The 26,188-nt window shown below is 36.6% G+C and overlaps 1 protein-coding gene across 1 annotated transcript; it reads left to right on the top strand.

Annotated features, from left to right (window-relative positions):
- On the top strand, positions 1 to 26,188 carry LACTB2 (lactamase beta 2). Its single transcript, XM_028533861.2, has 7 exons — positions 1 to 298; positions 11,426 to 11,589; positions 14,404 to 14,530; positions 20,918 to 21,096; positions 22,974 to 23,122; positions 24,834 to 24,915; positions 25,557 to 26,188. Exons 1-7 carry the CDS (start codon positions 177 to 179, stop codon positions 25,598 to 25,600), a joined length of 867 nt encoding a protein of 288 aa, XP_028389662.1. The 5' UTR covers positions 1 to 176; the 3' UTR covers positions 25,601 to 26,188.

Genomic DNA, 26,188 nt, shown 5'->3' with positions numbered 1-26,188 from the left:
GCCCCACCACTCGCTCCTCTCTATCGGCGACACGTGACATCTGGCCCCGCCCCCAGCATGGAGGCGGATCCCTTTCCGCCTCCAGTCTGGGGACTGCTGGTTCCGCCAAGGGCATTCTAGCAGCTCTGTGCTGCGGTCACAGCGTGAGCTACGCTCCTGCAGTGGCTTAGGCGGAGATGGCAGCCACTCTGCAACGCGTCGAGCGACTGTCCCATCGGGTGGTGCGCGTCCTGGGTTGTAACCCGGGTCCCATGACCCTGCAAGGCACCAACACCTACCTGATAGGGACCGGCCCCAGGTAAACGTCCCCCACCCCCTCGCCACCAAAATACTGGTCCCCCGAACGCACCGAGCTGGGGCTTTGATCACTGCTCGCCTCGGACGGGATTGCGTCCTCCTTTTCTGGCGGGGCAGCCCCATGTAGAACCATCCACAGAGGCTCCGGTCGTGTTGCTCCCTTAAATCACCATGTAGAACCATCCACAGAGGCCCCGGTTGTGTTGCTCCCTTAAATCACCACCGTTCCGATGATAACCTAACTTCCAACTGGGCTGGGGGAGAAATATTTTTTTTTTAAACAAAACAACTTGTTTTTGAAGCCCAATTTACTTTGATGTTGAATGCCAGAGTGAGTGTGTTCAAATGGTTGAGAAATGAGTATCGCCTGGAGTTTTTTAAGAATCTAGGGAAATGTCATGGCTCACCTTCTGACTTTTCACTTTCGTTTTGCCCTGGGTGTAACTTCTTCACAAAACTGGCTCAGTTGAGGTCTTTTCTTAACTGGGCAGCAGAGGGCAGGGTTTTCTTGCTGCCGAATTGGTGAAAACCAGAAAAGCCCCCACACTGCCCTTGGGAAAGAAGAGCTTACTACTTTGTGTTTGTTACTATTGTGTGGCCTTATTTAGGTTATTTTTTGATGGAATAACGTATCTCTTTTCTAAGATTTTTTTTTTCTTAAGCTGCATTCTGTTTTATGCAGAAATGGAGAGAGATGTGGTTTATTGTACAATAACTGCATAGGGCAATTTTTGTGTGCTGAGTATAACCTAGATAATACAAAGTAGAAATAAGATATTGATCTCCTTGAGCATAGAATTTAATTGTGCAGTCAAGACGTGTTAAAATTAATAAAGTAATCTTTTTTTAATTTTATTTTAATCATTGTTCAAGTACAGTTTTCTCCCCTCTACTCCCATTCCAGCTCACCCACCCAACCCTCCCCCCTTCCCCCCCATTACCCCCACCCCTAGTTTTTATCCATGTGTCCTCCTAAACACAGTTTAATGTGTGTAGTATATTGAATTTTTACGTGCAGTACTGTATTTGCCTTTTTTCCAGCAAGTGAATTAGAGGCAACAGGATGGAGCAAATGAAGTATTGCAAGTCAGGCAGGCAAAAGTGAAGTCGACAGTAGAATCACATTCAGGTTAGCAAAGTGATTGTGGTAAAAGGGATGTGAGGAACCTGAAACTGACCAAGGGAAGAGTAGATTCATGTCTCCCATCTTACAGTGTTTGCACTACTACTCACATGAACTCATGGAGTGGAATGGCTGGTGGAATCACTCATATGTATACGAGAGATACATATGATGAGTCCATATAGTTGAGCCAGAATGAGTTAATGTACAGATGATGTTCCTATTCTGTATCACGTAGAAGTCAGGTGACTAGAAATGAATATTGATTGAGTCCAAGTAAAAGTTCTAATATCTACCTCTTCCACTGCACAAAACAGTTCTGAGATCACAGGTGGCTCCCATGTCACTAAACCTAATGGCATTTTTCCATTCCCATCTTATTTGAATTTTAGTATCTTTTGACACTGTTGACCAACTCTGCCAACATCACTTTCTCCTGGCTTCCTCTTACTGTCTAGCTGCTGTTTCACAGTCTCCCTTATAAAGTGTTCTCTTTACCAGATCTTTTAAGTGTTTGACTTCCTCAAGATGCAATCCTGGTCTTCTGTGCTCATGCTATAATCTCTACCTACGTGATCTTGTCTACTAACTTGGTTCTACCTACTACATGTTTGTTAATAACTCCCAAATTTAGAGCTCCAGTGCAGACAAAATTCAAACTTGATTTTCAGACCAGGGTAGTCAACTGCTTTCTTAAATCTCTACTTGGATGTCTTACAACCACTTAAAACTCAGTATTTCCCAAACTGAACTCATGGGCTTTCCTACTAAAAGTGATCCTCTTCCGGTCAGTCATCCATATCTTGGTAAACAGAACCATCCTTCCATTTGATCAAGGCTAATACTTAAGTATACTCCTTAACATTTTTCTTTGCTTCTTGCACACACATCCAAGCCATTAAAAAGATCTCCCCATTTCTACTGATATCACACAATCCACACCAGTACAACTCTTGCTTAGGCTTCTAAAATAGCTTCTAACTGACTTCTTTTCATCTACTTTTGTCCTTCTTCAATCCATTCTCCCCTATGTAGCCAGAGTTGATTTTTTTTTAAATGAAAATTAGAAGGCCTTGTGTATTCTGGCTGCTACCCATCTGTCAACCTGATCATAAACTTCTCTCCCATCCCAGCCAGATGAGTTGTATCCATTCTGCCTCAGGACCTTCATCCATGCCTTTCTTTCTCCAACTATCCATCTCCTCTTTACCCAGATAAACTCCTTCATCCTTTAGAGTTCGGTTAATATGTCATCTCCTCAAGGGAGCCTCCCTTAACCCCCTAGACTATGTTAGGTTAATGTAATCCACTGCCTTAGTACTCATACTTTTCATGGCCCTTATCTTGATAATACAATGGTTTTTTTGTGGGGGTAAGAAAAAGCTTAATAGCCTTTCCCACCTTTAATCACAATAAAATAAGCCTCAGTGAAGCCTTACTCATTACTATATCCCCACCTCCTAGCACAGAGCCTTGTACACAGTACAGGAATTATAATAAGTATTTGCTGAATAAATGAGTGTTGTCCACAATCTCTCTTCATTTTCTTTGTTATGATTCCAGGACTGCAGGATAACTGCAGTTTTAGCTGGTCTTCCGTCCTTATTCTGATTAGCCCATGGATGCCAAATTAATTTCCCTAAAGCACAACGGGATCTACTATGATGCCTGGTACATAGGTATTCAATAAACATTTGAATGAACAAATGATAGGCAAACTTTCCAAAGAGTATGTCAAGGTTTCTTCCCTGCCTAAGGACTTCTAAAACACAGCAATTTTAACATTTACTACAAAATTGTAAATACCTTGAGTGCAAATATGCTATTTCCTGTTAATAGTATAAGGCAATCTAGTGGAATAAAGTTAAGACTCTGGACTCTGATACCTAGATCCCAGTCCTGGCTTATGACTTTGAAAGTTGATTCTCTAAGCTTCAGATTCCTTATCTATACAATGGGGCTTGTATACGACTTACCTCATAAGGATGTTTTGAGGTTCCCGTGAAATTTAAGCGAAAAATCTTATCAAAAGCACTTAACAAATTCTAACATTTGGGAAGCATACAATAATATTAGCTATTATTTTTATTACTTATCTTTCTCTCATAGCATCCAGACAATTCTGGGTTCATAGTAGGTGCTCAGAAAATTACTAATGAGTTTATAAGAATGATAGCAAAATGACAGAATCCATTTAATCACTATCCTAAAATTGAAATAAAATACCTAAAAGAGGAAGTTGATTCCACTAATTTCCATCAGTTGAAGAATTTTTTTCTCCATTAACATAACAGGCTGTTACTGTGTGCCTATTATATGTCAGGCACTGTGATCTAATGAATAAATTGTCACAGACCTGTACAGATGCTTCTACACTCTTGTTCCCTGTATTAGTATAACTTGTATTTGCAAAATGACCTCCTGAAATGGGGTATTGTCTGTAGCCATGAAGAACAAAGTCAACCAGCCCATGTAGAAATGACACTCTAATCCTCTGCAGTAACTGTTCACAGACATTATTGAGAGAATTGCTATATGTTAAGGAAGAAACTGAGAACATTGATTTTCTAATTTACAGCTGAGGTTTCATTTATGCCACATGAGGAATGATTCTATGTGCTTGCTCAGCTGTGTACCCGTCTACCAGAGAGGCAGTATGTCTTCAATGGAGAAGTCACTGGACCTTGTATCTGAATATTTAGTGCTTCCCAGTACCACCTGTTGCTGAGGCCTGGAGCAAATCATTTAGCCTTTCTGAAGACTGGTTTCTTTCGCTGTAAAATAAAATAATAATAAATAATAATACCTCCCTAGAGTTGATCTTAGGATCAAAGAGGCAATAAACATGTGAAAGCACCACATGTTAGTTTAAATTGCTATGTTGGTCAGTGTAAGGTGTTACATTGTGAGATGTTCCCCCATTCAGTAGATTCCCTTTTCATTTTGTTGACAGTTTTTATTTTATTGATGGTTTCCTTCACTGTACAAAGCTTTTTAGATTGATGTAGTCCTGTTTGTTTATTTATCTTGCCTGATAACACACATCCAAAAAAATATTGCTAAGACTGATGTCAAAAGAGTTTACTGCCTGTTTGTTTTCCATGAATGTTATGGTTTCAGGCCTCTAATCCATTTTTACTTTATTTTTGTATGTGGTATAAAAAAGCGTTCCAGTTTCGTACTTCTGCATGTAGCTGTCCAGTTTTCCCAATACCACTTACTGAAGAGATTGTCTTTTCCTATTGTATATTCTTGCCTCCTTTGTTTGTACGTTATGACCATATATCGAGGATTTATTTCTGGGATCTGTATTCTATTCTGTTGACCTGTATGTCAGTTTTCATGTCAGTACCTACTCTATTGATTTCTGTAGCTTTGTAGTCAAATCAGGGAGCATGATAGCTCCAGCTTTGTTTTCTTTCTCAAGATTCCTTTGACTCTACAGTGTCTTTTGTGGTTACAAACAAATTTTAGGATTATTTGTTCTAGTTTTATGAAAAATGCCATTGTTATTTTGACAGGGATTGCATTACCTCTGTAGATTGCTTTGGGTAGTATGCATATTACTAGTATTAATTCTTATAATTTCTGAGGATGGCATATCTTCCCATTTATTTGTTTTTCAGTTTCTCTCATCAATGTCTTACAGGTTTCAGAGAACAAGGCATACCCCTTTGGTTAAATTCATTCCTAGGTATTTTATTATTTTCGATGCAGTTGTCAGAGGGATTGTTTTCTTAATTTCTCTTTCTTTTTATTTTCATACAAAATTGTCTTTTAATAAAACTGGCCAGAGCTTGTTTTAAAACCTGAAAAAAAAAGTAAGAAATATTACCTTGAAAAATATATCAAACAACAGAAAGACAAGTACCTTGGTGATGTCTTCTGAGCTACTCATTGGTTTTTTTTAGTATATTTTATTAGTTATGCTATTACAGTTGTCCCAGTTTTTCCCCTTTGCCCCCCTCCACCTGATACCTTCCTTCCCTCCTGCTATCCTGCCCCATAGTTCATGTCCATGGGTCCTGCATATAAGTTCTTTGGCTTCTACATTTCCTATACTATTCTTAACCTCCCCTTGTCTATTTTTATACCTATCAATTATGCACCTTTCCCTCGTTACTTCCTTCCCCCTCCCTGCTGATAACCCTCTAAATGATCTCCATATCTATGATTCTGTTCCTGTTCTGGTTCGCTTAGTTTGATTTTGTTTTTTAGATGGAGTTGTTGATAGTTGTGAGTTTGTTGTCATTTTACTGTTCATAGTTTTTATCTTATTCTTTTTCTTAAATAACTCCCTTTAACATTTCATTTAATAAGGGCTTAGTGATAATAAACTCCTTTAGTTTTACCTTTTCTGGGAAACACTTTATCTGCCCTTCCATTCTAAATGATAGCTTTGCTGGATAGAGTAATCTGGGTTGTAGGTCCTTGCTCTTCATCACTTTGAATACTTCTTGCTAGTCCCTTTTTGTCTGCAAAGTTTCTTTTAAGAAATCAGCTGACAGTCTTATGGGAACTCCTTTTCAGGTGACTGGATGCTTTTCTCTTGCTGCTTGTAAGATTCTCTCTTTATCTCTCTCTTTAACCTTTGGCATTTTAATTACAGTGAGTCTTAATGTGGTCCTCTTTGGATCCAACTTGTTTGGGACTCTGTGCTTCCTCGATTTATATGTCTATTTCCTTTGTCAAATTAGGGAAGTTTTCTTTAATTATTTTTTCAAATAAGTTTTCAATTTCTTGTTCTTCCTCTTCTCCTTCTGGCATCCCTGTGATTCAGATGTTGGTACTTTTGGAGATGTCCCAGAGTCTTCTTATTCTCTCATTTTTTTTTAATTGTTTCTTTATTCTATACTGGTTGACTATTTATTTCACCTTATGTTCCTAATCATTTTGTACCCTGGCTTCCTTCCCTTCACTGTTGGTTCCCTGTAGATTTTTCTTTATTTCACTTAGTGTAGCCTTCATTTCTTCCCTTATGTGTTTGCCTTACTCAGTGAGTTCTCTGATCATCTTTATACCAGTGTTTTTAACCCTGCGTCTGATAGTTGGCTATCTCTGTTTCGCTTAGTTCTTTTTCTGGAGTTTTGATCTGTTCTTTCATTTGCACCATGTTTCTTTGTCTCTTCAATTTGACAGCCTCCCTGTGTTTGTTTCTGTATATTAAGTAGAGCTGCTTTGACTCCCTGCCTTGGTGCACCTGCTACGTTGTAAGGGGCAGAACCTCAGGTATTCACAAAGAGGAGGCAACCATCTTCACCACTGTGTGGCAGTGCACATGGGGGAGGGGTCAGAAAGGGAACAATGCTGCTTGCTTAGCACTCACCCCATTTCCAGTCACTTCACCCACTTCCCAAATGCTACTGGCACCCCTCTAGCTATTGTCTTGTGAAGGTTCCCAGGCTGGGTCAGTTTGAGTAAGTTCTAGGATGGTGGGGGCCTTTTAAATGGACTCTCCTGAGAGACCAGCAGTTTCTTCCACTGCTCCAACCGCTACTGGTTCTTACAGCCAGAAGTTATGAGGCTTTATCATCCTGGCGTTGGAACACTGGACTGCACAGTATGGTCTGGGGCTGAGATTGTTCCTTCCCCAAGTGTCCCTCCTGATTTTTATCCACCACACATGAATGTGGGGCCACCCATCCTGCCAGCCACTGCTACCATCTAGCCACTGCCACACCGCATCATCTCCAACCCAGCACCCCGTCTCTGCCCCTCCTGCCCATCTGGATGAATGTTTCTTCCTTACCTTCTTAGTTGTCAGACTTCCACACAATTTAAATTTCTGGCAGCTCTGGTTGTTTTTTATTTTGAGGTTAGCTGTGATCCTTCCTATAGTTGTGCGAGAAGGTGAAGCATGTCCACCTATACCTCCATCTTGGCCAGAACTTAATTTCTCTTTCTGATAGTTCATGGTTATTGTATAGGAATACAACAGATTTCTGTGTTAATAATTTTACTTCAACTTAATTTGTGCATTTTTACTGACTTTATTAGTTCTAATGGTTTTTTGGTGGAGTCTTTAAGGTTTTCTATAAATAGTATCATGTCATCACCAAACGGGGACTGTTTTACTTCTTCCTTTCCCATTTGGATGCCTTTTATTTCTTTTTTTGTCTGATTGCAGTGTGTTGGACTTCCAAAACTATGATAAAGAAAAACAGTGAGTGGGCATCCGTGCCTTGTTCCTAATCTTAGAGGAAAAGCCTTGAGGTTTTTCACCATTGAGTATGTGGATTTGTCATATATGGCTCATATTATGGTGAGGTATATTTCCTTTATACCCACTTCATTGAGAGTTTTTATCATAAATGGCTGTTGAATTTTATCAAGTGCTATTCCTGCATCTGTTGAGATCATATGAGTTTTATCCTTCATTCTGTAAATATGTATCATAACGGTTATTTGTGGATATTGAACTGTCCTCACCTCCCTGGAATAAATCCCTCTTGATCATGGTGTATGATCCTTTTAATGTATTGTAGAATTTGATTTGCTAATATATTGTTGAAGATTTTTGCATCTAAGTTCATCAGAGATAATTGGCTGATAATTATCTTTTTCTGGTTTGGGTATCAGGGTAATGCTAGCCTCATAGAATGTCTTTAGAAGTATTCCTTTCTCTTCAATATTTTGGAATAGTGTGAGAAGAATAGATATCAACTCTTTAAATGTTTGGCAGAATTCATCTATAAAACCTTGTAGTCCTGGATTTTGACTTATTGGGAGTTTTTAGATTACGAACTCAATTTCATTACTAATAGTTGGTCTGTTAAGATTTTCTATATCTTCCTGAGTCAGTCTTAGAACATTTTTTATTTCTAGAAATTTGTTAATTTCTTCTAGGTTGTTGAGTTTATTGCTGTATAATGTTCATAGTAATCTCTGTGATTCTGTGTGTTTTTGAGGTGTCTGTTTTTACTTCTCTTTCATGTCTGATTTTATCTCTCTGGTGCCTCTCTTTTTCTCGGTGAGTCTGGCTAAAGGTTTATCAATTTTGTCTGTCTTTCCAAAGAACCTATTTTTAGTTTCCTTGATCTTTTTTATTATTCTATTTTAGTCTCTATTTCATTTATTTCTACTCTGACCTTTATAACTTTCTTCTTTTTACTTACTTTGGGTTTTATTCTTTTTCTAGTTCCTTTAAAAGTAAAGTTATTTATTTAGGATTTTTCTTGCTTCTTGAGGTAGGTCTATATCACTGTAAACTTCCCTTTTAGAATTACTTTTGCTGCATCCCACATATTTTGGAACATTGTGTTTCCATTTGTATGTGTCTCAGTGTATTTTTTATTTCCTCTTTGATTTCTTCTTTGACACATGGGTTTTTTAGTTGCAATTGTTTAGCCTCCAAGTGTTTGTCTTTTTTCAGTTTTCTTCTTATAACTGATTTCTAGTTTCATATTGTTGTGGTCACAAAAGATGCTTGATATAATTTGTCTTAAATTTGTTTAGACTTTCTTTATGATCTAATATGTAATCTATCCTGGAGAATGTATCATGTGCACTTGAAAAGAATGTATATTCTGCTGTTTTGGATGGAACATTGTCTATCTGTTAATTCTAACTTGTATAATGCAACATTTTATTTTATTCAAATGAAAGTATATATATTTTCTAAACAGCAGAATTTTAACTTTTTATTTTATTTTGGAGAGAGTGGAAAAGGAAGGGGAAAGAGAGGCAAAGAAACATCAATGTGAGAGAGAAACATCAATCAGTTGCCTCTCATAAGGGACCCTACTGGGGACTGAACCCACAACCCAGGCATTGCCCTGATTGGGAATTGAACCTTCAACCTTTCACTTTGTGAGACAACGCCCAAACAACTGAGCCACACCAATCAGGACTATGTCTGTCAATATTTGCTTTATGTATTTAGTTGCTTCTCTATTGGTTACATAGGTATTTATACATGTTAGGTCCTCTTATTGCCTTGATCCCTTTATTATTATGTAAGGCCTTTCTCAATCTCTTCTTTCAGTCTTAGTTTTAAAGTCTATTTTGTCTAATGTAAGTATTGTTACCCCAGCATTCTTTTTATTTCCATTTGCATGGAATGTATTTTCCATCCCCTAACTTTCAGTCTGTGGGTGTCTTTAGATCTAAACCGAGCCTCTTATAGGCAGTAATATATATGTGTCTTGATATTTTTATCCATTTAGCCACCCTATGTCTTTTGGTTAGAACATTTACTTTTAAAGCAATTATTGATAGGTATGTACTTACTTCATAAATGTTCTTTAAATCATCTCTCCCTGCCCTGGCTGGTGTGGATTAGTGGATTCAGCACAGGCCTGCAAACCAAAGGGTCACCAGTTCGATTCCCAGTCAGGGCACATGCCTGGGTTGCAGGCCAGGTCCTTGGTAGGGGGTGTGTGAGATCAGGCAACCATATATTAATGTTTCTCTCCCTCCCTTCTCCTCTGTCTAAAAATAAATAAAATCTTTTTTTAAAGACTTGCTATTAAAAATAAGTAAGTCATCTCTTCCTTACATTTCCACTGTCAACTGATCTCATAATGCACCCTTGGGCCAGTATAATCATTGTTTCCCTGTCTCTAGAACAGACAGTTATAACACTGTGTACTTGTCAGGTAGAGTGACTGCCCTACAGAGCTAATAGTGTAGATAGAAGCCAGTGGATTGTAAAGCTGCTGGCCTCCTCCCCTGTCAGAGGGTAGTTTGTTGTTGGGGCTCACAGAATGGGGTTAGGGAAACAAACCATCCCATATAAAATAGCCATCTAGTTACTTCCTGTCATTTACTCCCATTTTAATGTTCTGCAAAATGCTTTCTGTTACCCTTTACTGTTACTGTTGTTATGTATTTTCACAGTTCCCCATTCCCACCCTCTACCTGAATGTAAATAAGGTTTTTGTCTTGCAAGAAAACTGTGGCACATGGTAGACAATTTGGAACAATTATTGATGAATTAATAAGTGAGTGAATGACTCAGTCTTTTCCTCAAGACTAATCTTCTCTCCTGCAGCCTAAATTAGGTAGATGTTACTGTGAAACATGAATTAAGAAGTTTATCAACTGATTCTTAAGGAGGAAATGTCACCCTTCTTTCTTTTTTTTTTTTAATCCTTACCCAAGGATATGTTTATTGAGTTGAGAGAGAAAGAAACATCAATGTAAAAAAGAAACATCAATGGGTTGACTCCCATTTGCACCCCATCCAGGGATTGAACCCACAGCCTAGATATGTGCCCTGACCAGGAATCAAACCTGCAACCTTTTTGATGTAAGGGACAACACTCCAATCAACTGAACCACCCAGCCAGGACACCCTTATTTCTTTATTTCAGGAAAACTTCATAGAGAAGGATACAGAGGTTCAGAACCATAAGTGGAAAAATAATAACTAACAGTGTTATTTAAGTAAAGAAATTAATTAGCTTTGACATTTCCTCCAAGCTTTCTGCTGCGTTCATTTTTACGTGTAAGGGAGCTAATGTAAAGCTTCAGGGATAAGCTTTGTATGCAGTGCAGAAGACTAGGTATCTTTAGGACTTCATTGAATCAGATTCTTTCATGTCTCTCAGACATTTGAGGATGTTATAAAAGAACTTGAAGGCAGAATGTATAAAAGCATATATTTTGACACCAGAATACCTAGGTTTGAATACTGGTTCTACCATTTATTTACAGAGTAACCTTGGGCAATTTTCTTGTTTTCTGCATACACGTATAATAATGAAATACCTACCTAAAATAGTTGTTATGAGGAGTACAATTTTAAAGTGAGATTTTGCAACAGTGCCATATTTATTTTAAGTGCTAGGTAAGTATGCAATATTATGGCTATTATTCCTTATTCAGACTTACTTTTAGCTATAAGAACTTTCTTATAGTGAGATGACTGTAGTTAAGCAGAAGTAATATCTGGTTTTAAAAGCAAAGCAATTTATGCGGTTTCTTAAGTATAAATTATCTGTGTGAGAAATACACTAATATTAACTGTACCAATTGTGTCATTATATTCCATTTAACTTTCAGGAGAATCCTCATTGACACTGGAGAACCAGCTATTCCAGAATACATCACCTGTTTAAAGCAGGCTCTGAACGAATTCAACACAGCAATCCAGGAAATCATAGTGACTCATTGGCATCCTGATCATACTGGAGGCATAAGGGATATTTGTAAAAACATTAAGAATGGTAAACAGAATACATTCATTAAGCTCATTGAGGAAAACTGTTGTTTTGAGAATAATTTGTTTCTGTTACAAGCTAATGAGCCATTTACTAAATATCTTATTATTTTAAGATTTTGTTTATTTAATTTTAGAGAGAGGGGAAGGGAAGGAGAGAGAGGGAGAGAAACGTCGATCTCAGGTGCTTCTCGCATGCCCCCAGTCCGAGACCTGGCCCAAAACCTAAGGGTGCGCCCTGACTGGGAATCAAACTGGTTACCTTTTGGTTTGCAGGACAACGCCCAACCCACTGAGCCATACCAGCCAGAGCTGTATACCTCATGTTTAAATGCTACTTTTAGAAATTAATATAAGAAAAACAGAAAACTTTTAAGTAACAAAGTTACTTATTTTAACTTTGTTAAAACTGTGCCCATTTTTAACAAAGGAAAAAATGTAAAAGTCCTATTTTCTATTTCAAATTTCTTCTCCCTCTTATTTTTCCCCTTTGCCCAGTGATGAAGAGCAATTTTAATTTAGTCTGTGTGACAGTTACTACCTCAGATTTCATAGTAACTAACCACTGTTGAGCGTTTACTGTGTGCCAGATGCTGTGCTATACACCTTACGTGGGTACTTGAGGTAGTCGCTGTTACTGTCCGCATTCTAAACATTATCTCAGGTCTTCCATAACTTTAAGGCAGTTACTCTGATATACTAAATACTGGTGAAAGATCATTGTATAAATAACCCTCTGTTCCTGAAACCTATTCAATACTAGTGCTTTATCATCTCTCTCCCTATTCTCTCATCCCACCATCACACACATAGATTCATTCATTCATGCATGCATGCATTTCTTTAACAAATATTCAAGTTGCTGCTATATCCAAGCACTGATCTTGGCACAAGGGACATAGCAACAAATAAAACAAAGACTATGCTCTCATGGGGCTTTCATTCTAGTAGGAAAGGTAAATGGTAAATAAATAGGTTAGATGGTGATAGGTGCTATGAAGAAAAAGCTAGGTGAAGAAAAAGAAGAGAGAATAAAGTGGAAGAGAGCAGTAGCCATTATACCTAGGGCAGACAGGGAGAGGGAGTAAGCTGTACAGGCATTGGAGGAAGGGGTACTAGAATGGGAGTGTGCTAGACATGTTCCAGGCACATGAAGGACAAGGAGGTCAAGAATGTTTATTCACAACTAATATTTTCAAGTATCTTCTTTTTAGGCCTTGAGACTACAATTGGAGCTGAAAGATATTTTTAACTACAATAGTCAGTATCACCAGGCCACTCATTATAAAAAGCTGTCCAATCTAACTTTCTTAATGGGTTAACCCCATTAACCCCTTTCTTCTAATCCAAGGGGGACTGTATGCCGTAGGAAATCATTCTCTCCAACTTTGACTTTTCCTCGCCTTTCTTCCTCTTATCTATCTACCCACTGAATTTTGTGAATTAAAAAACTATGCCAGTGCCCTGCCTGGTGTGGCTCAGTGGATCGAGTGCCGGCCTGTGAACCAAAGGGTCACTGGTTCAATTCCCACTCGGGACACATGCCTGGGTTGTGGGCTGGGTCCCAGTGGGGCACACAACCACACATTGATGTCTCTCTCCTTCTCATTCTCCCTCCCCCTCTCTAAAAATAAATAAATAAAATTTAAAAGGCAACCACACATTGATGTGTTTCTCTCCCTCTCTCTCTAAAAATAAATAAATAAAACTCTTTTTATTTAAAAAAAAAAGAAAGAAAGAAAACTATGCTGAGCATCCTTAATTAGCTTCGGTCAGCTCTTTTAAGCATGAGGGTCAATTTGGAAACTTAAAATGTTCATGGGCTGCTTTTTCTCCTTCATATATAAACTTTCTTGAGCTTGAATTTACGTACATAAAATGTACCCATTTTAGGTGTTCATTTTATAAACACCTATATGACCAGTTCAATCAAGATAAAGAACACTCACCCAAAAAGAGTCCCGTTGTGCCCCTCTGATTCCTTTCCATCCCCAGCACCCACATATAATTTAAGTTATGACAAGGATCTGAGCTCACCTTAAGTTGTATTGTATTTATGAAGCATTTCCTAATTGTTTCTCCTTTCTCTAAACTTATTTTGCTTTTATTAGTTTAATTGTCCATTTAGTATTCATTAAATGATACTAAGTATAGATCTTCAATTATTTTCTGCTCATAATTTTTACTTCCCCAACTACAACAGTTTTAATCACCTTCAATGTCATAGTGCTTGTGTTCACTATACGTGTTAAATAATTGGCAGTCAGCTATTGATTGGTTAATGAATTGATTTTCTTTGTGTTGATGACAGGTAGTATGGGTTAAATTTATTTTAATGTTTTAATATCTTAGCCCTGGGTCTGGGACTCCCTTTCAGCATTCCCAGAAAGAGCTTTGTGTTATCATCCTTTTCCTATTAACTACTGCCATGATGTCGTGACTTCCTTTATTATCAGGCACCTACACAGAGAGAAGTCCCTGCATTCTGTATTACTCCCTCTTTAACACCCACCTTGATATCAGAACTAACTGAGAGTATGAAGAACTTTCAAATTGTTGTATAAATAGGAGTGACTAGAAAAAAACAGGCTTTTATTTAAACTTGGAAGGGCATGAGAGAGTAAAAAGCTCTTTTGTTGAGATAGAAGAAATAGTTACCATCCCAGAGATGTGCTGCTATATAATTCACCCCATTTTCTGTTGTCTCTTAATGTTAGTATTTCTTGCAGCCACTCACAAGTGTTCTGTGAAAATTGGTCTCTTAAAAGGCTGAATTAGCATGTAAAGTGTGGCTTAAATATTTTACATGTTTTGTCATTAGATACCACATATTGCATTAAAAAGCTCCCACGGAACCCTCAGAGAGAAGAAATTATAGGAGATGGAGAGCGACAATATGTTTATCTAAAAGATGGAGATGTGGTTAAGACTGAGGGTGCCAGTCTAAGGTACGTAAATGACCTTTGGCTGGGGAAGGCAGTGGGCAGTGGGAGGAGGCTATATATGTGTTATAAAAAGGAGGAAAAGGGAGATTTCTGCATATTAGCTTGTATGAATGTTGACTCTCAGGAAGAAGGATATAAGGAATCTGATAACATTGGTTACTCTGGGAAAAGAAAATGGGTTGCTTGACAAATGGGGAGAAAGAAAGACATCTCCCTGTATCTAACTTTTTAGAATTATTTGTTTAAATTATATGACTACCATTATTTAAGTTAAAATATAGATTAGCACCCTAGCTGGTATGGCTCAGTGGGATTGAGTACCAGTCTGTGAACCAAAGAATGGCCAGTCCAGTTCCAGGTCTAGAGCACATGCCTGTGTTGTGAGCCAGTCTCCTGTGGGGGATGTGCAAGAGGCAACCACACATTGATGCCTCTCTGCCTCTCATCCTCCCTTCCTCCCCCTCTCTAAAAATAAATAAATAAAATTTAAAACATAGATTAGCATTTCCTGCTAGGAAACATAGGGCTTTCTCATGTTCTCACTTCCAACAGATGACCTATACCTAAATTAAATACATTTTAGTCCAGACTCATAATCCCCCATGACCTATTTAGGGATTCAAAGGTGTGTCTGACTCACTAATTTTTTAAATGAACTAATTATGATTCTCCTCTTCCCCCCCATGATTTGTCCTTGCTTTCTGATTTCAGAACATCTCCTTCTGTCAGTACTTAAGATTTTAGTTTTTTATTCTAAGATGGAAGCTGACAACTCTTCACCTTTATCGCTTTCCCTCCCCTTGCCCACCACATCTAATCAGGTTAGCTTTACCTGAAAGATATTTGTCACTGCTGTCCTTTTTTCATCATGTCCACTACCACTACTTCTTGGTAATATTCCTGTCTCCAGGCTCTCCCCTTTCCAATCTATCCTTTGTATGCTCTGTCACTTGAAACCTTGAATAACTTAGTACATACAAGATAACGATCATTCTCCTTACCACTGCTTGGCCTCAAACCAGTTTTCTGGTCTTAGCTCCTACCACTCCCCCTGCAAACACAATTTAGCCATATCCAAATACTCCTGAGCACATTCTCTCTGTTCATGCCTTTGCTCATACCCTCCCCTTTACTAGTCCTCCTCCGTCCTCCCTTACTTGTCCCCCCTGATAAATTATTATCCACTTATTCTTCAAACCTTAGTTCACGTGTTACTTCAAGAACCCCTTCTGTGTGGGTGTATGAACTGCTTCTTCCTCCAACTATTAATAATTTCATTATTTCATTATAACACTTACTAAATTATATATTTTTGGTGTGTAGGTAAGTCACTCCTTAAAAAATAATCAATTTCCTAGACTCACAACATTAGATAATGTCAGTTGCTATAGCAAACCACCCCAGAAATGTCTAACAGCTCAAATATGAAATGAGTTTACTTCTCATTCACATCAAGTCCAAAAATGGTTCCTGGTTAATGAGTGGCCCTCCTGCAAGTAATGTTTCAGAATCCTTATGGATTCCACCATCCTCAGTCGCTTTCAAGGGGCCATGCTCACCACAACCAGTCCAGCTGGGTGGAGAAAGAGCATGGAAGGGATCTTGCATGAGCAGTTTTCATGGACCAGGCCTTGTGTTGCATTGGCTGTCAGCTGAGTCATGTGCCACTCCTGAATGTAGGGAGACTGGGAAATACAGTTTAACTTCATGCTCAGGAAATAGGAAATAGGTTTGATGATAAGCTAGCTATTCTCTGACATAGGCAGATACAAGATTCACCTTCACATCTTCAGTCCCTGTCACATAGAAGGCAGTGAACATTTATCATCCATGTAATATTTACAAAGAGGCAAGTAGATTAACAGGTGAATGAGAGAGGAAATGAAGTAATGGGTATCCATGCTCCCTTTCAAACCAGTCTCCTCTTTTCTCCATTATGCCAGTGATTCCTAAAATTTAATTCATAAACCAACTAATTTTTAAGTGCTTTTGTTCAAAATATGATAGTGTCTTGTATAATTTGCTGATGATACCACAGAAAATCAAACAATTACTTTACTACTTCTTGGAAAAATATTCTTGACAATACTGAATGTTCCCCATCACACACCAGCCCTAGGCCAAGTTACAAAAAGAGGTGGAGACAGGAGGTAGTTCATGGAGTCTTCTGTCTCAGAGGTTTGGGAACCACAGTACTGGTTTATCAGTTATCACAAAAGCATGGATATTAGATCCATACCTAATGTGCAGATTAAGGCTATTTGGCCCTTAGAAGTTAACCACCCATCTGCCGTGAACAGAACACATTAAGCTTTTAAATTATATAAACAGAAAAGTGTATGAATCACCAGTGTGCAAGGCAGTGAATTGTTACAAACTAAACAAACCCTATGAGCAACCTGCAGATCTAGAAATATCTGTGCCCCAGAGCCACCCACGCACTTGCTTCCTGTCACGACCCCACCCCCTCAGTTGAATCCTATCTTGTTTCGTGGGTTGACGTGATGCCAAGGATCTCAATATTATGTGAACTCCATTTCATTTTTGTTTTACCACATTCTCATTAAGTATGGGAATCTATTTTAAGATTTGAAAGAGAAACTAACACAAAGAATCCAAAAAAGACACGTTTTTTAAAATGACTTAGTAAATAATCTTTTCTCAAAATGTAAATTCTAATTATGCTACAATCTGAATAAAACATTTACTGTTGATATGGTTTCCAATTTCCATTTTTATCATCAGTAAAATGCATTTGTTTTAAATGTTAACAAGAAGACTCGTCATTAAGCAAAATTTACTGAAGACCCAAATAATTGATGTCCAGTTGGTCTTGTCTACTTTGCAATTTTGAAAGGAAAAAAATACAGTAGAGATAGACATAAAACCCACCAAGAACCCATTAGTAAAAAACAGAAAGTTAGCAAGGTTTTTCAGAAAGTTAGCAAGGTTTGGGATCTGGAATTCAGTTGTAACCTTCAGGAATTTTCTAGTGAACTAAATTTATTTCTCAAAGTTAATCTGACAGCTTTTGTTGACTGTTCTAAATTTCTAAGAGAGCCATTCTTATAAAGTCTACTGTTCACAGAAGTGGCAGAACTAGATAAATGCTCCACCTAATGAATGAGAGGCTATAGCCGGGCCGCAGTTCCTCTGATCTTCAGCCAGGCATCTCTGATGTCATTTCCTTTTCTCCACTTGCAGACCGTGAAGTGACTGAGAACACAGTTGTTATACAAATTAAAGCATTAGCCACCCAGGTGACTGGAAGATTGGAGATTCTGATCCCCTAATTTAAGAAATCTTACTGCTTTTGGCCTAGGTTAGAAATGGCCTAGGTTTTGGCCTAGGTTTGGCCTAGGTTTTCTCAAGGAAAACCATTACTGAGTTCTGGCATAGGAGTGGGAGGGAAATAATTAAGGAGGCATTGCAAGCACATTGGTAGATAAGACAGTTTGCAGACTGAAAGAATAGTTCTCCAAGTAAGTTTTTGTAGATTAAAAAAAAAAGATTGAGGTTCCATTTGCAAGCACATTCTGTGTGTGACTTCATAAGATAAGGCAGACACCCATACCACATATTTTTATAGCTGCTGGAAATACACTTCCTCAAATTATTTTCATATAACATGGAATACTTTCATTAACTGGTTGCAGCAGGTTTGATCAGACAAAAGAGATTATTTCTAACATCTCCGTAATATCTCACCATTACTAAATATAGTAATCATTTGCAACATGTAAAGCATATACTTGGAAACCATAAAAGCACAATAGCTCCTACAGTCAGTTCGTAATGCCTCTCAAAAGTAATTGCTCCCATTACTCTTAAAACTTGTATCTCTTACATTTTTAGCAGATTCTTTAAAAAGGCTGTACAGTCTCAGTATTTAGCATTGAGCATTTGATTGGGTTTTTGGCAAATGAAAAACTCTTCTAAGTTATAGTCATTTCAGTTTTTTTTAAATACTGAAATGTATTTTCTTCAAGAGCTGAATTTTGTCATGTCTTTACAGTATCTAGGAGATGACCCCACCAGCTTTCTCCATATTTTTATTATGATTTGCACTGGTCTCATAATACTGAAACACCCTGGCATTTTTTGAATAAACTTTATTTGGTCATGATGTTATTTTTTAAAATATGCTTTTGGATTCTATTTATTAATATTTTAGTTAAGATTTTCATAACAAATTAGTGGGATCAGGCAGTAGTTTTTTTTTTTTGTGCAACCTTTTTGTGCAGTCAGATTTGGGATTTGTAAGTTCTTTTTTTTTATGCTCTGGAATAGATTAAGTAGTAGTACAATTACCTGACTTAAATGTTTGATAGAGTTATCCAGTGAAAATACTGAGCCTTTAGTTGCTAATAACATTTACATGCCCTTGTAATGGAGATTCATTGTTGCTTATTAGTAATATGGTCCTGTAAGTTAAACTCACCTTAAATAACTTTAGCTTATTTCTGTGAATGTCCTGCTTCCCGACAACCTTTCGTCCAGTGATTTTAGCACCTATTAATGACACTTGCCTTAATCAATTAATATATTGAAGGTGGCATGATTGTGACTTTTATTATTCTATTTCTTCTACTTTTTGTTTTTTCCTTCACTCTCATTCTTTATGTTCTTTACATTCTTCTTAAAGAGATTCCCTCTTCCTCTTGTTTGAGTTATTACTGAAGACTTATATTCTTTTATGCAGTGCTGCTTTGTCCTTTTGACACATTCCCCCTAATGTATTAACACCTTCTTGCTGTCTGACACAGGATGATGTCTCAGTACCAGGACTTACTCCCCCGGGCCCAGACCTGGAGCCAGCATGTCTGTAAGAAACCCAGGTTTCTTTGAGTGGGAAATGGTATCAGAAACAAAGAACTGAGTGCAAGGCATGCTCATTACTACTGGAGTATCATCGCTTCTGGGGCTTTTTATAGACAGAGCTAGAAAAAAACCTGTGAATTCATGATTCTTCAGTTCAAATAAGAAACAACCCAAAATGTAAATCCCTGGTTCTATATATATATTTTTTCCTTATCCCACAATGACAAACTTGGTTTTTGACATCTATTTATTTATTTGTTTAAACTAGCATATAATAAACACAAAATAGTTTCAGAAACACACTAATAACTCTGCCAACATGAAACCTACTAAGTAAAGTTCAAGATATCTTTGCAATTCTTTTGATCTTAAGATATATTCCATTAAGAATATACAGTATTAGTATTATATGTAAAACATTTGAATTAATTTATTTTACTGTGGCTATGTTATATATCTAGTGTACAGTAATATTTACCTCTTTCTGTATTCAGTGTTAAGGGTTTTTTATTTCTATCTAATTTTATATTTAGAATATATAAAATATTTGCATAGTTTAAAAGTTCAAACTACTAAAAAAGTTCTAATGAGAAAAGTCTTGCTTGCCCCTCTGTTCCCTACACCCCACTTGCCTACCCCCTATAGGCAACTGTATTTATTAGTTTTTGATTTATCCTTCCTGACTTTCTTTTTCTTTTTTTGCAAAAATAAGAAAATACATACATGTATGTTTTACATTCCCCATCTTTTTTATATGAAAGAGCACACTATATATACTCTTTGGTGTTTTGTTTTTTATCACTTGACAGTATATCCTACAAATTACTCTATATATCAGTTCATAGAGATCTTCCTCATTCTTTTTATGGTTGTATAGTATTTCACTGGGTGGATATACCATCATTTATCCAGAATGCCCTATGGATCAGCACTGGGTGGTTGCTAATGTTTTGTTATTGCAAATAATGTATTGAATAACTTATGTGGATTTTTTGTATTTGTGAAGGTGTATTTGGGAGTAAATTTCTAGCAGTGGGATTGATGAGTCAAAGGATGCTCTCTTGCTACAAAATGTCAGATCCCCCTTTATATGAGTTATACCTTTCTGCTTACCCACCAAAAAAATATAAAAGTGCTTTTTTCATATAGTTTTGCCATAAAGTATATTATCAGATGTCCTTTCTGACATGCAAAGAAAATTGAAAAAAATGTGTGTTCTTAAAAACTGAAAGCACTATCTCTAAGTAGTGGAAAGATTGGTGATTTGTATCTACCTCAAGTACTTTTCTATTTTCTAAAATTGTTGTAATCAGTATTTACTACTTATAAAATAAGAAAAAATGAGAAATGCATTAAATGTGTACTAAAGAATGAAAAAGTGATTTTGTTAAAGAAGAGAAATTTCTGGTGATAATTTTCAGTGGACAACAAGAGAAAAAGGAGCTTTTTAACTCAGTGACATTATTTATTTGTGTCTTGTCCAGAAGTAAGGATGGAGAATGATTTGCTTCTCAAGATTTCTCCTAAGCTTAAAAGTTTGTGATTGTTTTTATTTCTTCTTTTACCCAGAGTTATATACACACCTGGCCACACTGATGATCATATGGCTCTGCTTTTAGAGGAGGAAAATGCTCTCTTTTCTGGAGATTGCATCCTAGGGGAAGGAACAGCTGTATTTGAAGACCTCTATGATTATATGAACTCTCTAAAAAAGTTATTGACAATCAAAGCTAATATTATATATCCAGGTGAGTAATTTTTTAAATCTGATAAACCATTTCTGTCAAATGAGAAAGGTTCATTTTGGTTTGTGTGTGTGCATGTTGTGTGTTTTTGGCCTTAAAGAGAAACATGTAAACTACTTCTTTAAATTACACCCCTAAGTCCTATCTAGCCATGTAATTTTTTTAAAAGGCAAGCAGTTACATTAATAACATCTAATGTCTTATAAACATAAAAGGATTCTTTTTCAACATCTAAACAACTATTAAACAAGTGAAATAACTTACATTTAAACAAGAAAATTTTTTCATTCCATAAGCGGTCTTTAGTCTTGTTAACTTGATTTCTTTTGTGGACCACATACTAGCCGTGTAACCAGGGGTAACATTTGACCTCTGAGCTTTAATTGTTTTAACTCACACTATTGAAATATCAGTAGCTTCCATATGAACTGTAAAATCCTGTATTTATTTTGATTCTCTAGAAAAAGAAACCTGTTGTTAGTATCTCAGCTGTCACTGTGCTGCTCTGCAATATGAATCACCCCACCATCCTGGATACAACAACAGGGCCCAGAAGGGAAAAGAGACTAGTTTCCTAATTTTTGAAGTCCTACTAACTTGTCCCTAACCAAAGAGTTATGGAAAGATCCATAAATACAGTATCTTTAATACCCTCATTTTCTTTCGTGAGTTTCTACTTCTGTGGGGGGTAGGAAACATACCCTGGGCATTTGGATTAATATTATGACATAAAAGGAATGGAAACTGACAGCTCTTTTTAAAGCAAAGAGAATAGATGTTTGATGCACTCACATTTAAGCAAAGCTAATGAGAGGCTGCCCACTAAAGGCTCTTAGCTTTAAAGCTAGAGTGTTAGCTTTAGTGAATCCCATGAACTGGCTTATTAGCACAGCAGGAGCATCTATGTAAATTATGTTCTATAGCCATAGCTACCATATATTAAAGCCTGCTACCCATCAGGCACCTGCAGGGACATTTATAGCTAGGTAGCTGTGTCCTCACAAAAGCCAGTGAAGTAAGGAGTGGTGTCCTCATTGCACAGCTGAAGAAACAGCTCAGAGACTATCACGGCTACACAGTTAAGAAATGATGGTCGGTACTCTAACCAAAGCCTACGCTTGTTACATGATAATAGGTCAGCGTGCTTCTGGATATTTTGTCCTCAACTAAACATGCCTCTGGCAAATTTGTGTAATACTAATTTGCACTGTGTTAAAGAGCATATAAATTTCAATATAACTTTATCTGGGTTGTCAACATTTCTGAGCTGCAAGTCTATACATAAAATTCTTCAAGTTCTACTGTGGTTCCTGTGAATTTTTGATAGGTCTTGGTCACTTACATGAAGCTACTTTTACAGTCCCCTTTCCAATCTTTTATAAGTAAGTGTAGCACAGTGGTAAGAGCCTAGAGTCATAAAAAGCTCCTGAGTCAGAATCCCAGCTCCACTCTTGAGCTGTGATACTGTGAGCAGGTTATTTACCCTCCTTATTCCTCAGTTTCTGCTGCTAAAAAGGGGTAATAGTAGTGCCAACATCTTGGGATTCTTATAAAGGTAATGTATAGCATTTAGAGCAGTGCCTAGCAAGTAATAGGTGCTCTATAACTATTACCTGTCATTACTGTTCTGATTCCTGTTGTTATTGCTATATTTTTATTTTATACTTTTTAATGTACACAGTAATATTTTATATAGATTTTGATATAATTGTCTAATGTTTTGTGTCATATCTGTATAGTTTTCCAAATAATTCTTATTTGTTGTATATGTAGTATTCTGTTTCAGTATATCATATGGATTGTTTTTAGAGTGAATTGATTTCAGTTATACTTATTATTTTTCTCTGGTTGAAATAACTTTTATAATTGTTCTAATTCAGGACATGGCCCAGTAGTCCATGATGCTGAAGCTAAAATTCAAGAATACATTTCTCACAGAAATATTCGAGAAAAGCAAATTCTTACAATATTACGTGATAATTCCGAAAAATCATTTACAGTAACGGAGCTTGTAAAAATTATTTACCAGGTAATTTTTGTTTGCTTCTTTGTACATAGCCACAATTTTATTAGAATAATCTGTTTACTAAGCTATATAGATACAATAAACTTATCACCTCCCAAAACACTGTTAATTTTATAAATAATGCCACCCATATAGATTTGAAACCAGCAACCTCAACTTTCTAGAACACAGAAGTTAAACAATATCTGGCCTGGAAAACAAAAATAACCATTCTGAGCCATCATTAAACCATATACTTCATTCTGTAGGAGAGACTGTTCCCAACTACACGATGATCAAGATTTGTAATCACTTATGTATTATTCAAGCCATCTTGACTATCTGGTGTCCTAGCCTGTGGCAAGTGAGAAGAAGCAATCTGCTAGATATGTGAATGATAACAATGAGGAGTAGCAGTAGTGCCTGACTAATGGAGAAGGAACATGGAAAAGAACACGAATACAGAAATTTAGTGTACAGAGAGAACCCCTCACCTCAGTGGCCTCTGAGCACATCATTATATGATAGCCCTATATAGCAGTCAATTAGTATAATTCAATTTTTCAGTAAATATTTATTAGAAAACTGCTGTATAGGTAGTATAGCTTAGAAGTTAAGAATGTAGGCTTTGGTACTAGATTAAATGGGTTTAAGAACTCTCACTACCACAACCTATATAGCCAGAAGAAACATGAGAGAGTAACAAAAGATGAGCATGAAAAGGTACCTGGGGCCAATTACAATTAGTAAGGGACCTTAATACCCTATAGGTCCAGATAGCAGAAGACAGTCAGATCATACTCAGTATGTTTTGTCTTAATGAAGGGTTAAAATGACTAAAAGATAAAAGTTCCATTAGCAAAAGGGTAAAGTAAATTCTGTGAAAGAGTTCATTTCCTCATTATACTAGAATCAGAAATTGTTTTTTGGGGTTTTTTTTCTATTCTAAGTACAGGAAATGGACCAGGATAGGCAGGCATGATCAGGTCTTGGGAGCCTTGATTGCCAAGCTAACAAATTGGAGCTGTAGCCAATAACCTGGGAATGACCCATCGCTCAAAGATCTTAGGCAAGGGATCCAGCAATGCAATCTAGTATATCACAGTGGTGGAGACAGTGTACAGTACTGGAGCTTAAGGGAGAGTTTCGGGTCGGAGGTTCATATTTGGGAATCATTAATGCATGATATTGCTGTGGCAAGCTGGTTGAGTAAAAAGAGGAAAGGGTCAGTGATAAACACATTGTAAACATCAATGTTTAAGAGAACTCCAAGGAAGGGTATCCAGGTTGAAAACTAAATGATAAAAGAGGTAGAATAACCAAGGAAGATGAGAAAAGTTATTATCATGTAACCTAATAAATAAACCATAGGGCCAATGTCTGTAGCATCATCAAAGCTATCTATAATAATTTTTACATGTATTTATTTATCCATTCATAAAATACTGAGTTCCTACTGTGTGGCATTATGCTAAGTACTGGGTATTCAGTAGTGAACAAAACATATGTCACTGTCTTTACAGAGCTTACACTGTATTTTATCCACAGGAATATAAATAAGAATGTAGCACCTAAAGTAAAACACGTACAAGCTGAAATTGTTTTGGCTATTACTATATCAAAATGAATTTAAGTTAAAGTTGTCATCTTTGCTGCACTTTTTTAAAGTTTCAAAGGATTAACTCTGTCCTTTGTTCTAAAAAAAGAAATGTTTTCTTTTACTCTCTTTTTTTAGAATATTTCTGAGTCTTTACATAAAATGGCTGAACATAATCTCTTGCTTCATTTGAAAAAATTAGAAAAAGACGGAATGATATGTAAGTATACTTAGAAATTTTAATTCTTTTATTGCCAGCATTTAATTTTTTTTTACATATGAACTCGTTTTCTTTAGGAAAAATAACACCCATCAGAGTCTTCCCTTGATTATCACTGGAGAGATGGGCACTAGGAAGAGTCAGTAGTGAAAGGCCAATGGACCACAAGTGGGAACCAAACACTCCCACAGGAACTGGAATCTTGCTTAGTGGTTCCAGTCCTTACCCACCAGAATGGTAGTTCAAGGCACGTAGTGGAAAATAGCTTCTCTTCTCCCAGACCACAAGACCACAAGGAATTTTAAATGTAGAAGATTTGGGGACAGCTAAAGGTTTTAGCAATACAAGATATAGTATACTCAAAATTATTAAAGCAGTAATTCTACAACTGTTTGTTAGGGTTAGGTTAATTTGTCAAATTAAGAATCTTTATAGAAGCTTAATCCTTAAAATCAACTGGTTCAAAGCTTGAATTTTTGTAGAAGCTTCAGCAATGTTTTTCAAATTATAAACACAATTCCAGCTTTATACTGAGCAACAAAACTATTTTAGCAATGAATGCTTTTTCTAGCTAGAGGATAAAATCCAGTGAATTTGCTTATCTGCTGTTAAATTTAGGCTCTTTAATTTTTTTTCCACAGTTAGCAGCACAGATCCTGACAAGAAATGGAAAGCTCATCTTTAGTTTCAGATTAATGGAAGTTTCATTGTTTGGTTTTGCTTTGTTTTCAGAGAATGGTATGTTCTCTTACCTATTACTTACAGAGAATATAAGTGTATAACATTGAAAATAACCCTTGATATAATTTAAAATAATGCCATCTTTTTTCTCAGATATATAACTTACATTTTACAGCTATAATGTAGAATCTTTTATCTAACCTAGCTCTTATAATATTTTACCAAAAATTCAGGATCCAACAGTTCATCCACTTCCATCCAGTCCATTAAGTAAAATGACTAGTTTAAAAATAATACAATTTATATCATTTAAACTGGATATTATTCTTTGAGATTGGCTGTCTATTACCAGTGGCCAAAATACTTCTAGCTGCTTCAGTAACAGCACAGATTTCTATGTTATCCTTCTTTTCTGCAACCCTTTTCTGTATCTACAGATAATAGCTTTGTTTTCATGTTTGTATTAATTATATTATGATTATGTATCAGTTCTGTAACTCTTTATTATGTTTATTTTCTTGCATTGGTATTCTACAAATGATTCATACACATCAACTTTTGATAATTAAAAAATATTATACTCCCAGTTAAA

The sequence above is a fragment of the Phyllostomus discolor genome, chromosome 7, assembly GCF_004126475.2.
Source record: "Phyllostomus discolor isolate MPI-MPIP mPhyDis1 chromosome 7, mPhyDis1.pri.v3, whole genome shotgun sequence".
Taxonomy (NCBI): Eukaryota; Metazoa; Chordata; class Mammalia; order Chiroptera; family Phyllostomidae; genus Phyllostomus; species Phyllostomus discolor.
The sequence above is the reverse complement of the archived record's forward strand: the minus strand, read 5'-3'. Positions and strand labels throughout refer to the sequence as shown.